Source organism: Procambarus clarkii, chromosome 1 (genome assembly GCF_040958095.1).
Source record: "Procambarus clarkii isolate CNS0578487 chromosome 1, FALCON_Pclarkii_2.0, whole genome shotgun sequence".
Taxonomy (NCBI): domain Eukaryota; kingdom Metazoa; phylum Arthropoda; class Malacostraca; order Decapoda; family Cambaridae; genus Procambarus; species Procambarus clarkii.
The window spans coordinates 19,398,840-19,412,060 of NC_091150.1; the positions used below are offsets into that span (position 1 = coordinate 19,398,840).

Consider the following 13,221-nt stretch of genomic DNA (forward strand, 5'->3'; position numbering starts at 1 on the left):
TCGCTCTGTTTGCTCATGCCTGATCCCACGATTTGGGATAGGTGGGATGTGGGGCCTTTCGGGTCATTTTGTGTGGTCTGTGGTGGCGTTGGGTGGCTTCTCCTTCAGGGGAAAGAATGTCCTGTGGTTTATCCACATTTTTATTATATATAGAAAAGAAGGGCTTTCTTTCTGGGTGGGAGCCCCTTTGGCTCCCCGGAGCTATCCGGCTGATACGGATGTATAAGCTTCGGGCATCAGTCAATGTACATGGAGTTCTAGGCCTACTGGGGACCACGGGCCAGAACCTGGCCCCTTCAGAGAGGTGCGACGAGCAATGGCTTATAGAGACGCCTTATATATAGTTTAGAAGTTACTCTATGTCTGCCATCGACCAGGTCAGACATCCAGAAAGATAGGCGCCCCAAAACACCCCCCATTCTGGAAATGCTACTAAACGTCGAACAAGAGGATAGAACTCTCCGTGAAGAAAAACGATCAAACGAGCATGATGTCATCTCGTTACCAATGCGCTGCCATCTGCGCAACCCCACCCCCTCCCCGCCGGCTACTCGAGCCTGTTAGTTCGTGACTGATGTCGGTGGGTTTAGGTTGTGTATCTCCAGCTCCAGCTTTTCTTCTCTGTTCTTGCTTCGGTTGTGTGCGAGTTGGGAGTATATTCACAAGTACTCGGGCTGCATGCGCTTAAGGTCCCCTTCCCTAAGTGCCCTGTAAGTACAGTACTGCCCTTGGGGCTTGGGGGCTATCGCCGTTGTGTCAATTCCTGCTTGGTACTTGTCTGTCCTGGAGTCAGCTGGGAGGTTTTCTTGCTCCTCTGTTTGTCTCTGGGTAGGTTAGTTTTCACCTCTCATAGCGGCCGGGTCTGCAGCTCTCTCATAGCGCTAGGTTGTTTGCTACCCCGGAAGCCCTGTGGCTGCCCCGTTTTGCTTATAATGTCCCGAACTTGGGGGTATGGGTCGTTTCAGCCTTGGTTTGGTCCGCTTCCCTTCTTTCTTCCCCCTGCTGTGGTGCTTTCTGGTCCCCTCCTCTCCTGCTTCTGTCTCCATAGCGTTTGAAGGCTTCGGGGTCGGGTCGAGGTGTAGCTGGTTTGGAGACTCGGGGCAGTCTCGGGGGATGCCCCTTCCGGGGTGGTGACGGAGGCATTCGAGTCGGTTCCTCCAGCCGTTGTGTATGGGTCTGACCAGTGGACCCCCTTCCTTAGTGATTTTACGGCTGCCAGAGACGGATCGTAAGTCGAAATATCGTAAGTTGAAATCAATTTTCCCTTAAGAAATAATGGGAATTGAATTAATCTATTTCAACGCCCAAAAATATTAACTTAAAAATACATTTTATACTGAATACAATTTTTTTCTAACTACAATACAGTACATATGTTCATCTTACCCTTATCGGGGACTCTTGATGCGTATGGAAGATGGTGAGGAAGGGGGGGGGGAGAAGAGGTGTTACTGCTTGGAAGGGGAGTCCCCTTCCATTATAACATCAGGCCGTGATGACTTCTCTGGGGTACGCTCTCTGGCACGTTTTGCCTGCATACCACCAGGACCTGGTTGTGGTTCACTGCTTGTTTGTCTCATTAAAAATTTGTCCATGGAAATTAGTTTTTTCCTTCGTTCATCACAGTGTCATTGAAAAGGTTAAGGCAATGGCCTACTGCAGCTTGATTTGGACGAGTCGTTTCAGCAAAAGTTTGCAGTTCTTCTCATGCTGCACACATTTTCTTAATTTTTGAGGAAGGGACATTCTGTACTGCTTTTATGGTCATCCTCACATGTGTTTCCATATGTTGAACCTTACCACTGACTTTCTTGGAACCCATGGCATAATATATAGTAATTACTTTTATGTTCAAAAAACAAAAAATCACCAGAATAATGGAGTTTCTTACAAGCGTGATCGTCGCTAAGCGGGCGGCTCAGTTAAACTGAAGCAGGTCGGCCCATGCCACCAGGAACCATGCGCTCGGTCGACCCGAACGCCTATCAATGAATATCGTTAGTTGATGACACGATCGTAAGTCGAGTCGCATTTTCCGACCAAATTTACATCGTAACTCGAAATATCGTAAGTCGAGGTGTTGTACTTGTTGTGGCTCCTTCGGTTCAGGGTTGTTTCTCGGAGATTTCTGTTCCTTTGGTTTATGGTGTACGGTTTGTTCGTTTGCAGCTGACTCTTTCTTTTCTGGTGAGGTTGGAACGGCTGTTTTCCGGAGGGGTCCCTGGGGTTTGTTGACGCTTCTTTGGTTGGCCAGGGGGTGCATCTTCTTGTGTCCGATTGTGGCTCTCTGCCATTGCCTACATGCCGCAGCCTCTGTGCTCCTGGATGCGATTTGGGTTGCCTGGGTTCCCTTCATCCCCGTTCCAAGGTTCGGGTCTCTCAGGTCATCTGCAGGGTCGTTTGGTGTTGCCAGTTGTCTTGCTTTCGGGTTTTGGGCGCGTGGTTTCCGTCTCCTGGGTTTGTCCCTCTTTTGTCCTTGTTTTTAGGAAGTTAGCTCCGGGGAGCCAAAGGGGCCCCTCCAGAAAACTAGCGTTGAATGTAATAAAACGTTATTTTCTGGGTGAGACCCAGAGGGTCCCAGCATCCTCCCTCCCTCTGGTCGGCATTTCTTTTCGCGTGTTTTGACATCCAGCCTAAGAACTGATAGGCTCGGGTAGCCAGCAAGGAGGAAGGGGGGGTCTGGGACGTCCCCTTTCCCTTCTCGGGGAGGGGGGGGGGGGAGATTGCACAGACAGCGGCGCGTTGGTAACGAGATGACTTCATGGTCGTTTGACAATTTTTCTTCATGGAGAGTTCTATCCTCTCGTTCGGCGTTTGGAAGCATTTCTTCACCAGAATGGGGGGGGGGGTATTTTAGGGCATCTTTCTTAGTGCCCGACCCGGTCGATGGCAGACATAGAGTACTTCTAAACTATATATAGGCCATTGCTCCTCGCGCCTCTCTGAGGGAGCCAGGTTCTGGCTTGTGGTCCCTGGTAGGTCTAGAACTCCATGTACATTGACAGATGCCCAAAGCTGATACATCCATATGAGCCGGCTAGCTCCGGGTGCCTCCAGGTCCCACCCAGAAAATGGTGTTTTATTACATTCAACGCTGGTTTTTTATACAATATTACAGTTTTATCATTGCTAAAAAGTCTTGTTTTTTTCCTTCCTACAGTACATTACCAATGATGGAACAATATGTGTCTTCCGGACTAACAAAGGGGCACCCAATTACCGTCTGGTGAAGATTGACTTAGCCAGCCCTGCTCCTGAGAAGTGGGAAACTCTTGTCCCAGAGCATGAGAAGAATGTCTTGGACTGGGCAGCTAGCGTCCATGGAAACAAGCTAGTTATATGCTACATTTGTGATGTGAAGGTAAGTAGAGTAAAAAAAAAATAAACGTTTCATGTTATGCCATTCTGTCTATACAATATTGTATACTTAAGACTTGTAAAATATTTACAATAATATCCACATTCAATAAGTATTCCTTAAACATTTTCACTGCAATATTCATCCTGGGTTGAATTAATGTGTACATTCATTGCAACATCTAATTTTTAACCTTGGTTGCTCATAATTTTGCTTTACCTGTGTTGTGATGATCTATCATGTCATTTGTCTGTCATAACTAGCACTTGGACCTGGTACCTGCTGCCACCATCTGTTGATAAGTTAAATGCCACCCAAAACTCTTCTGCATGACTCCCCATTTTGGCATATCGCACACACTTCTCTCTTGCATAAATTATTTGTACACTTTTTCTGTGGAGAGCCCTTTTGGCTCCTTGGAGCTGTATTGGGCTGATGTGTATATATTAGACCGAGGCAACAGTCAGTCGAATGAGTTCTAGGCCTACCGGGGACCAGCACCGGAACCTGGCCCCCCCTCAAGAAAGGCACGAGGAGCAATGGCCTATAGACACCCCAGTGTAATTGGAATAAGTCTGTATCTGCCATCTACCAGGCCAGGCACCCAGGAAGGTAGGAATTCCAAGACAATCTACAGCTGGTTAAAAATTGCAAACCGAAAGCTGAACTGGCAAGAAGAACTCCCCAATCGATAACAAGCAAATAAGCATGACGTCACTACATCCGCCGCACCGCTGTCTACACAATTCCCGCCTCCTTGGGAGGGGGGCAGGGGGGGGGGGGTCCCAGACCTCCCTCACCAGCTACCCAACCTCAGTTCACAGTCTGTTGTGTTTGGTGGTGGTCGATCGCCTCTGGCTCCATCCTTTTGAGCAGTGCTGAACATAAAGGCGTTGTTCTACTGTGTGGTGAAGTGTGAGCCATGAGTAACACAAGAGTACTGGCCTAGGGCCACCTTCCCTAAGTGCCCTGTAAGTACTACCCTTGCGGTTTAGGGCTATCTTCCATAAGCCGTTCGGGAGACTACCTCTGTGCGATTCTTTTGCTGCTCGGTGATTGCCCACATTATGGGTCAGCTGGGGTTGTTCTTAATCCTGTTTGACCTTGGGTAGGAGGTAGTGTCGTCGTTGGCTGTGACGCAATATACGCATAATGGCTGGTTCTGTTTCCCTGGGAAGTTGTGCTTTTGCGGGGGTTTTCTTTTTTGTGTGTTTTTTTTGCCTGGTGGGGGTCTGCCTGGTGTGGCTGTAGGACCACTTGTATGATTTTGGTGGCCCTCCACCAGGTCCCTGTGACTGCACACGTTGCAAGGGTTCAGCTTTTAGTTTGTTTGCTTAGTAGCTCTTGGATAACTGGTTAGCAGTACCTTGCCTGGGCTTCTCTAGCAGTCAGCCTAAGGGCCCTGGGAACCCCCCATTGAGGTTCACTGGTTTGATGGAGGAAACCTCTGAGTCCCACCTTACTTCGTGCGAGTTTAAAGGTTGCTCTGTCTCCTTGTCTCAGGGTGACATTCACCATCTTTGCCTCCGACATGCTGACTGTTGGGTCGATGACACCTTTGACCTGGAGTCTTGCATGTGGTGTTCCTGGAGTGTACTCCAGTTCACCCAGTCTGATAATGCTGTTGATCAGGTGCAGGCAGCATCTGTGTTACATACAGTATGCGGTTTAGGTTACTGCAATGCTTCGGGTTGGTTGCTTTTCTGGATGCCCCGTGGCTGCCCTGCTCTGGTTATAGGGACCCAGACTTGGGGCTGTTAGTTGCTTCGACTCTGGTTTCCTCTGCCTCCTTGTCCTTTCCCTGCTGTGGTTAATCTTGCTAACAAATGGCTCCCAAATGTCTGAGGGTTTTGGAGCCGAAGCAGGGATTTCTTGGTGGTGAGACTCGGGCAGTCTTGGGTGGAGGGGGCTTCATCTGGGGTGACGGAGGCATTCGAGCCTGGTCTTCCTGCCAGAGCTTCTGAGTCTGACCAGTGGGCCTGATCTTCGCCAGGAGAGCCATAGGGTTGTTTTGTCCTTCCTGTCGTGGATGTTTCAGGATCATCATCTCGTGCCGAATAATGTCTCCTCCTATTGTGCGGCGCTGGCAAAGCCTCTCCAGCTTGCGTTTGGTATTGATGTTGCGTCTGCTCCGTTCCATTGCCATTGTTTGTGCGCCTTGGCTTCGGTGGCCGGGGATGCGCTTTGGGTTGATCCGGTTTCCCTTCTTCCCTGTTCCCGTGTTCGGGACTCCCACGTCTTCCACAGGATTATTAACACTTTGGCGTACCCCGCGCGCCACCCCTCAACTGTGCGATATGGGACCCAAGGTGTCACGGGAGCGCGCGTAAATTTTGAAAAGTGTATACTCTTTTCAACTTTGTCACCTTAATTCTCGTCCTACGAGATTAAATTTTGTATCATTATGTTCGCAATAGAATTCTCTACAGCACTAAATGCATATAAACTCCAAAAGCCCGGCTAATTACCCGCAGCAAACAGAGAAAGTGCGAACGAGTTACCCAGGAGCGCGCAAACGCTATAAAATGTTTTCATTTTTTTCACTCTGGTCACCTCAATTTTCGTCCTAGGTCTTTCATTTTGGATTCAATGGGTTCGCAATAGAATTCTCTAGAGGAACATTAGCATATAAAATAAAAAACCTGGTCACGCTCCAACCGCCGACGAGTTGAAGACGGGCCAAGCGTTAGCCGCAAGTGAGCGCTCAGACGCCTTCCAGCTACACTGCCAATTCCCGCCCTTTTCAAGCCTTTCTTTCGCAATTTTCTTCCTGGAAGGGCCTTGTTCATGATCACTATCCATCGTGGAGTAAGCGTAGATAGTTTCTAAAGCCGCAGTAAGAAATATAGCCACGGAAAATAGCTGAAATGTACACACGTTTGAGATGCGAGGGGAGGCAACATTGGTTACAACAGTGGAGCGAAAACAATGGGCCCACGGCGTGTGCCAAGCCGCCTGAGGGCCACGAGGCTCAACAAAGAAAATGGGAAGACATCGGCGTGCATTTTAAAACCAGTCCCAAAAAATCGGATAAAAACCTGATTTTTGGCGATTATTTAAAGTGGATGACGCAATGCTGCGTCATCCCCGGTATTACCGCCAGTAAACGGATGACGCAATGCTGTGTCATGCCCGGGCGAAAGTGTTAAGGCTAGCCAGCCTGCGATCTATCCTCATGCCCATGACGTGCGTAAGTTTTGCTGCCTTGGCTGCCATCTTTGGCAGCATGTCTTGGGTTGACATTCGGGCATGGGGTTTTTGGAGGTCGAACAAGGTCCTGGCCGCTAGCTCCCTTGTCAGTGTCCCTGGTCTTCGTAGGGCCTGCGTTGCATTGGGTCGGCAGTTGCAGTCAGTTGTCTCGACTTCGCTTTGAGGAGTGAGGACTGACCACGGCTGGGTAAGTCCCTGTTTTTCATTGTCTTTGTCTTAGTTTCGGGGAGCCGACAGGGCTTCCCGCAGAAAACCAGGGTTGAATGTAAAGAAACGCTATTTCCTTGGCGAGTCTCGGAGGTTCCCTGGCAAAACCGGTGTTTTTGCGTATTTTGACATCCAGCCTAAGAACTGAAGGGTGGATCGACGGCAGGCGGGTCTGAAGCGTCCCCTTCCTCCTCCCGGGGAGGGGGGGGTGGCGCAGACAGCGGCGCGGTGACATGATGACATCATGTTCGTTTGCTAATTTTTGTTAGGGGAGTTCTGTCCACTCGTTCAGCTTTCGGTAGCAATAGTTTCACCAGAATAGGGGTTTGGGGCGCCTACCTTTCTGGGTGCCTGTCCTGGTTGATGGCAGACCTAAATGCTCCAACCACATGGGGGTTTCTATAGGCCATTGCTCCTCATGCCTCTCTTGAGGGGGGCCAGGTTCTGGCTCATGGTCCTCGGTAGGCAAGAACTCTGCATTCACCTAGTTGTGTTTGCGGGGGTTGAGCTTTGCTCTTTCGGCCCGCCTCTCAACTGTCAAATCAACTGTTTACTAACTACTTTTTTTTTCCACACCACACACACACACACCCAGGAAGCAGCCCATAACAGCTGACTAATTCCCAGGTACCTATTTACTGCTAGGTAACAGGGGCATTCAGGGTGAAAGAAACTTTGCCCATTTGTTTCTGCCTCGTGTGGGAATCGAACCCACGCCACAGAATTACAAGTCCTGCGCGCTATCCACCAGGCTACGAGGCCCCTACATTGCCCTAGGCCCCATTGCCTATGAGGCCCCTATCTGTGCACATTGACTGATGTCAGAAAGTTATACATATCCATTCAGCCTGGATCACTCCGGGGAGCCGTGGGACTCGCCCAGAAAATGGCGTTTCATTACATTCAACCCTTTCCTTTTGAGGAACCCTTTCTCTTTTGAGTTTGAGTCTTCTCTCATATACTTTTCTTTTTGGATGTGTTATAAGGTTCTGGAATCTTCCTGGCTAGCAGACAATCTTTTGTTGTTGCTTGGGGCTTGGTGGAGCTTTTATCGTACCCGTACACTTGAGTGGTGTGAAGTGTCGACCATGTTGCATGTGTTCTTTGGGGCTTTTATTTTGAGCCCCTCAATGACTGCCTGTTTGCTCTTGTCTCTTGTAGGTCTTATGCAGCTCCATGCCCAGGTGATTATGTTATTGGCGGCACTTGTGGCTGACGACCTCTGCGCCTGTTCGCATTTGGGTTCCTTCATGGGGGTTTCTGGGCCTCCTTAAGCTCAATACTGATTGGCTGTGGGAGGTCACTGAGGTGCTTGGCACTGAGGGGGGTTTTGGTCTCAGTTGTAGCTGCACCAGCTGTTCTTTCCAGGCTGTATGCTCCTGTGTTCCAGGAGGTGGCCAAGTTCTTTGTTACTCAACTCATGTGTTGGCCCTGGCTCTCTTGTCCACCTCCCTCTTCTCTTCTCTCCTCTCTTTACTGAGGAGGTTATTTCTAAATTTCCTTTCTCAGCGGATACTGCTTGTAGGCCTATTTCAGACCTCCTTTGTTCTTGGGGGTTTCATGTTCATCATTGGAGGTGGTCAGGTAGAGCTGGGGTGTTGCCCGCTGTGGATCAGGGTAGGCATTCAGTGGAGCCAGAGTCCGGATCACAAGCGCTACCCCTAGCAGGTCATTTTTCCTCTGGTTGGCACAACTTCACTCCCAAGTGTTCCACCAGTTAAGAGCTGGCCAAGTAGTGGGCTTGGTGACATTTCCACCCCCTCACACATTGCATATTTTTAAATACTGTATAAAGTACAATACTGTATAAGGTACAGTATATAGTAGCATACCTGGAGAGTATTCCGAGAGTTGTTCTACTCCCAGAGCCCAGCTTGGGGTATTGGCTGTGATGACAACATGCTCAGTTGTATATAATAATTTGGTTTTGTTTGTAATGAGCACTATACCAATAAACATAAATTGTTCATAATCAATATTCAGTATACAGTTGATGCCATCTTGATCATGTGAATCTAAACTTATTACATACTACTGTTCAGGCATTTGTTATTGAACTTCATATATCTTGAACATTGAGTAACACCTTCCTCCCCGCCCTCCCCCCCCCCCCCCCTTGCCCTCTGCTTTGGAACACTGCCTGTTGACAGAGGAGGGGGGGGGGGGTTGTGGTGACAACCTTGGGGATGTTTGATGTGTGTTGTGAAGGTCCTCTTCTGACCCAAGGATAGGAGACAGTGTGCTCATGCATCTACAGTAGTTATATACCTTGTGGTCCTCCCAAGCAACACTCCTCTTCCTCCTGGGTTTGCTTTAATTGGCAGTTGAACCATCATTTATGGCTCTGATTAGATGGATGTTGTATATGTGTTGTGTCAGTGACGTTGTAATGCCACATAAATTATTTATCATGAGTTGCCTTAGGAATATGAAATGCAAAACACTCCAACTTTTGTTTACATTTAAATTAATTTTAATTGGTTTATCATTGAAAATTGGTATAAAATACCCAAATAGTTGATGACCTTGTAAAATGTTTATTATTTTATGTATTTCTCCTGTCTGTTTCACTTTTAATTGTCTGTGTTTGACACATTATCTCCCAATGTTGTATAATAAATGACTTATCTTTATAGAGTGTGTTGGAACTGCATAGTCTAGAAAGTGGGGAACTCCTTACCACTCTTCCCCTGGACATTGGCACAGTGAGCGGCTACTCTGGAAAACGCACTCACTCTGAAATATTTTATCAGTTTACATCTTTCCTTTCCCCTGGAGTAATTTATCACCTTGATCTTACACAAGAACCCCTTCAGCCCAAGGTAAACATCCAGAAATTACTTTTTAAACATGTCTCATTGAATATGACCGCATATTCTGTATTTACTATCTTCTGATTTAGGGCTTCTATCCCTCTAGCGTTTTACATTTAGGAAAAGAGACCTGGGTAAATACTGGTTCGGTTACAGGGATGAACGCTGAGATACATAGTAGTTCATGCTCTGTGTTGCTTCCCCTTTTGCAATGGATGATAGTTGGAAGTAAAATAGACTATGGTTGATTGTATTATACATTAAGTTTCAGGGTCACTGTTGTAACGCAAAACACACGACTCATAGACAGGCTTTTTAATCCCCTTGAACGTGCCTGTACAGGAACGCTGAGCGGCTAGCTGGTGACGTCATTGACCATTAGCGATGGCTGTGCAGGGTCACCGGGGGTAACAGAATTTGGGTACGCCAGGAGCCAGCCTTTTAATCCTACCCCCAGGCAAATTGAAGTCTGGCTGGCAGATGACGTCATTGCCCATTGGCTATGCCTGTGCATGGGCCACTGGGGTAACGAAATTTGGCTACGCCAGGGACCGGCTTTTTAATCCCCTTGATCGTACCTGTGCAGGAACGCTGAGCGACTACCTGGTGACGTCTTTGACCATTAGCGATGCCTGTGCATGGGTCAGCGGGGTAACGAAAAAACACACGACTCAAATCGCTGCAGTTCAATCTCACTGGGGTATCGAAAAACACACAACTCAAATCGCTGCAGTTCAATCTCACTGGGGTAATGAAAAACACACGACTCAACTCGCTGCAGTCGGAAAAAGCAAAACTGCAGCGAGTTGTGCCTTATTTCTATTTTCTATTTTTATAATAGAAAATAGAAAACTATTTTCCTAGCATCAGGGCTTAGCTGAAAGCTTAGCTGAAAGCTAAGCTAACTTTCGTCTAAGCCCCTGATGCTAGGAAAATAGTTAGAGGGATAGAAGCCCTAAATCAGAAGATAGTAAATACAGAATATGCGGTCATATTCAATGAGACATGTTTAAAAGAAAACCTGCTGCCAGTATACACCAATATAAATTACTTTTTGTAACTTTGGATAACATGAATATTCATGAGGCAATATATGATAAACTCCAATATATTAGAGTATACTTCAGTACTTTTAGATATTGATTGTAAAGATCTAGTTCAATTAAATGTCCTTCCTGTTGAAGAGTTTGAGGATGAACATCCCCGTGGCCCGGTCTCTGTTGAGGCGGCCTGGTTGCTGGTCTGATTAACCAGGAGGCCTGGTCAGAGACCAGGCCACAGGGATGTTGATTCTCAAAATCTTCAACGGGTAGGATGTTTAATTTAACCAGATCATTACTATCAATATATAAAGATCTAGTTAAACAACATGTAACCCTTTAAACACTACCATATATATATATATATAAAACTAGCTTTTCCTGACGCACACTTTATTTCTTTTCAGATTTTTCGTGAAATCAAAATTGAGGGATTTGACCCCAAAGAGTTTGAGATGAAGCAAGTGTTTTACAGCAGCAAAGATGGGACAAAGATCCCCATGTTCATAGTGCACTCCGAGGGGTTGAAGCTTGACGGGAAGGCCCCTACCTTGCTGTATGGCTATGGTGGCTTCAATATTAGCATTCAGCCATATTTTAGCATCTCCAGGGTCATATTTTTACAAATGTTCAAAGGTGTCATTGCAGTTCCTAACATAAGAGGGGGAGGGTGAGTAGACTTGTGACTTCTGTCATGTTCTGTCCTTATGACTGCATTTTATCCTCACTATTTTTATCACCTTATTTCTCACTTCCTTGGGATGAGGTATCAGCCTGGGACAAAATAGGTGCAGGATGAAGCATCAGTAGTATAATATATTGTGAGGAAATGTTTTGGAGCAATACAATGGGATTGAACTTGCATTTGGTGGGTTATCTGGGATTCCATCTCGGTTCCATCACATTGCTCCAAAAGATTCTCAAGATTCAAGGTATCCCAGACAGACCCTCTATATGTTGCCACTCTCACTTTAGATAACCTCTGACATCATGCATCTATTTAATGAGTCAATTCCAGAAAACAAATTATGTAATGAATGAAAAAGTTGAGGAAAAATAGTTTTGTAAATGGAGGAAAGCCATAGTGTAGTGTAAATGTGTGGGCAAGCATTATGATAAGGTATCATGCTTTATAGTGTAGTGTAAATGTGTGGGCAAGCATTATGATAAGGTATCATGCTTTATAGTGTAGTGTAAATGTGTGGGCAAGCATTATGATAAGGTATCATGCTTTATAGTGTAGTGTAAATGTGTGGGCAAGCATTATGATAAGGTATCATGCTTTATAGTGTAGTGTAAATGTGTGGCCAAGCATTATGATAAGGTATCATGCTTTATAGTGTAGTGTAAATGTGTGGGCAAGCATTATGATAAGGTATCATGCTTTATAGTGTAGTGTAAATGTGTGGGCAAGCATTATGATAAGGTATGATGCTTTATAGTGTAGTGTAAATGTGTGGCCAAGCATTATGATAAGGTATCATGCTTTATAGTGTAGTGTAAATGTGTGGGCAAGCATTATGATAAGGTATCATGCTTTATAGTGTAGTGTAAATGTGTGGCCAAGCATTATGATAAGGTATCATGCTTTATAGTGTAGTGTAAATGTGTGGCCAAGCATTATGATAAGGTATCATGCTTTATAGTGTAGTGTAAATGTGTGGGCAAGCATTATGATAAGGTATCATGCTTTATAGTGTAGTGTAAATGTGTGGCCAAGCATTATGATAAGGTATCATGCTTTATAGTGTAGTGTAAATGTGTGGCCAAGCATTATGATAAGGTATCATGCTTTATAGTGCTTTAGTCAGGTTTTACGGCCACAGTTTTGTATGGTAATCTTTTATTTAACTTAAAACACTCGGTTATTGTTTCAACCATTTTACATTTTTTGCACCTTTTGCCCTAAGAAATGTAATCACTGTGCAAATTCTGAGAATCTGATGCTGCACAGTATCTTACAGTATTCATGCAGTATCTTACAGTATTCATGCAGTATCTTACAGTATTCATGCAGTATCTTACAGTATTCATGCAGTATCTTACAGTATTCATGCAGTATCTTACAGTATTCATGTAGTATCTTACAGTATTCATGCAGTATCTTACAGTATTCATGCAGTATCTTACAGTATTCATGTAGTATCTTACAGTATTCATGCAGTATCTTACAGTATTCATGCAGTATCTTACAGTATTCATGCAGTATCTTACAGTATTCATGCAGTATCTTACAGTAGTCATGCAGTATCTTACAGTATTCATGTAGTATCTTACAGTATTCATGCAGTATCTTACAGTATTCATGCAGTATCTTACAGTATTCATGCAGTATCTTACAGTATTCATGCAGTATCTTACAGTATTCATGCAGTATCTTACAGTATTCATGCAGTATCTTACAGTATTCATGTAGTATCTTACAGTATTCATGCAGTATCTTACAGTATTCATGTAGTATCTTACAGTATTCATGCAGTATCTTACAGTATTCATGCAGTATCTTACAGTATTCATGCAGTATCTTACAGTATTCATGCAGTATCTTACAGTATTCATGTAGTATCTTACAGTATTCATGCAGTATCTTACA

At 45.5% G+C, this 13,221-nt stretch overlaps 1 protein-coding gene across 1 annotated transcript in view; it reads left to right on the top strand.

The window, feature by feature from the left end:
* Nucleotides 1–359: 359 nt before the first annotated feature.
* The window catches only part of LOC138362388 (prolyl endopeptidase-like), a 31,053-nt gene continuing 18,191 nt past the window's right edge, over nt 360–13,221 (top strand). Inside the window, exons 1-4 of the mRNA XM_069321056.1 lie at nt 360–377; nt 3,161–3,361; nt 9,412–9,597; nt 11,036–11,298. Of these exons, the coding sequence (XP_069177157.1) occupies nt 360–377; nt 3,161–3,361; nt 9,412–9,597; nt 11,036–11,298 (668 nt within the window). The remainder of the gene's footprint in view (nt 378–3,160; nt 3,362–9,411; nt 9,598–11,035; nt 11,299–13,221) is intronic.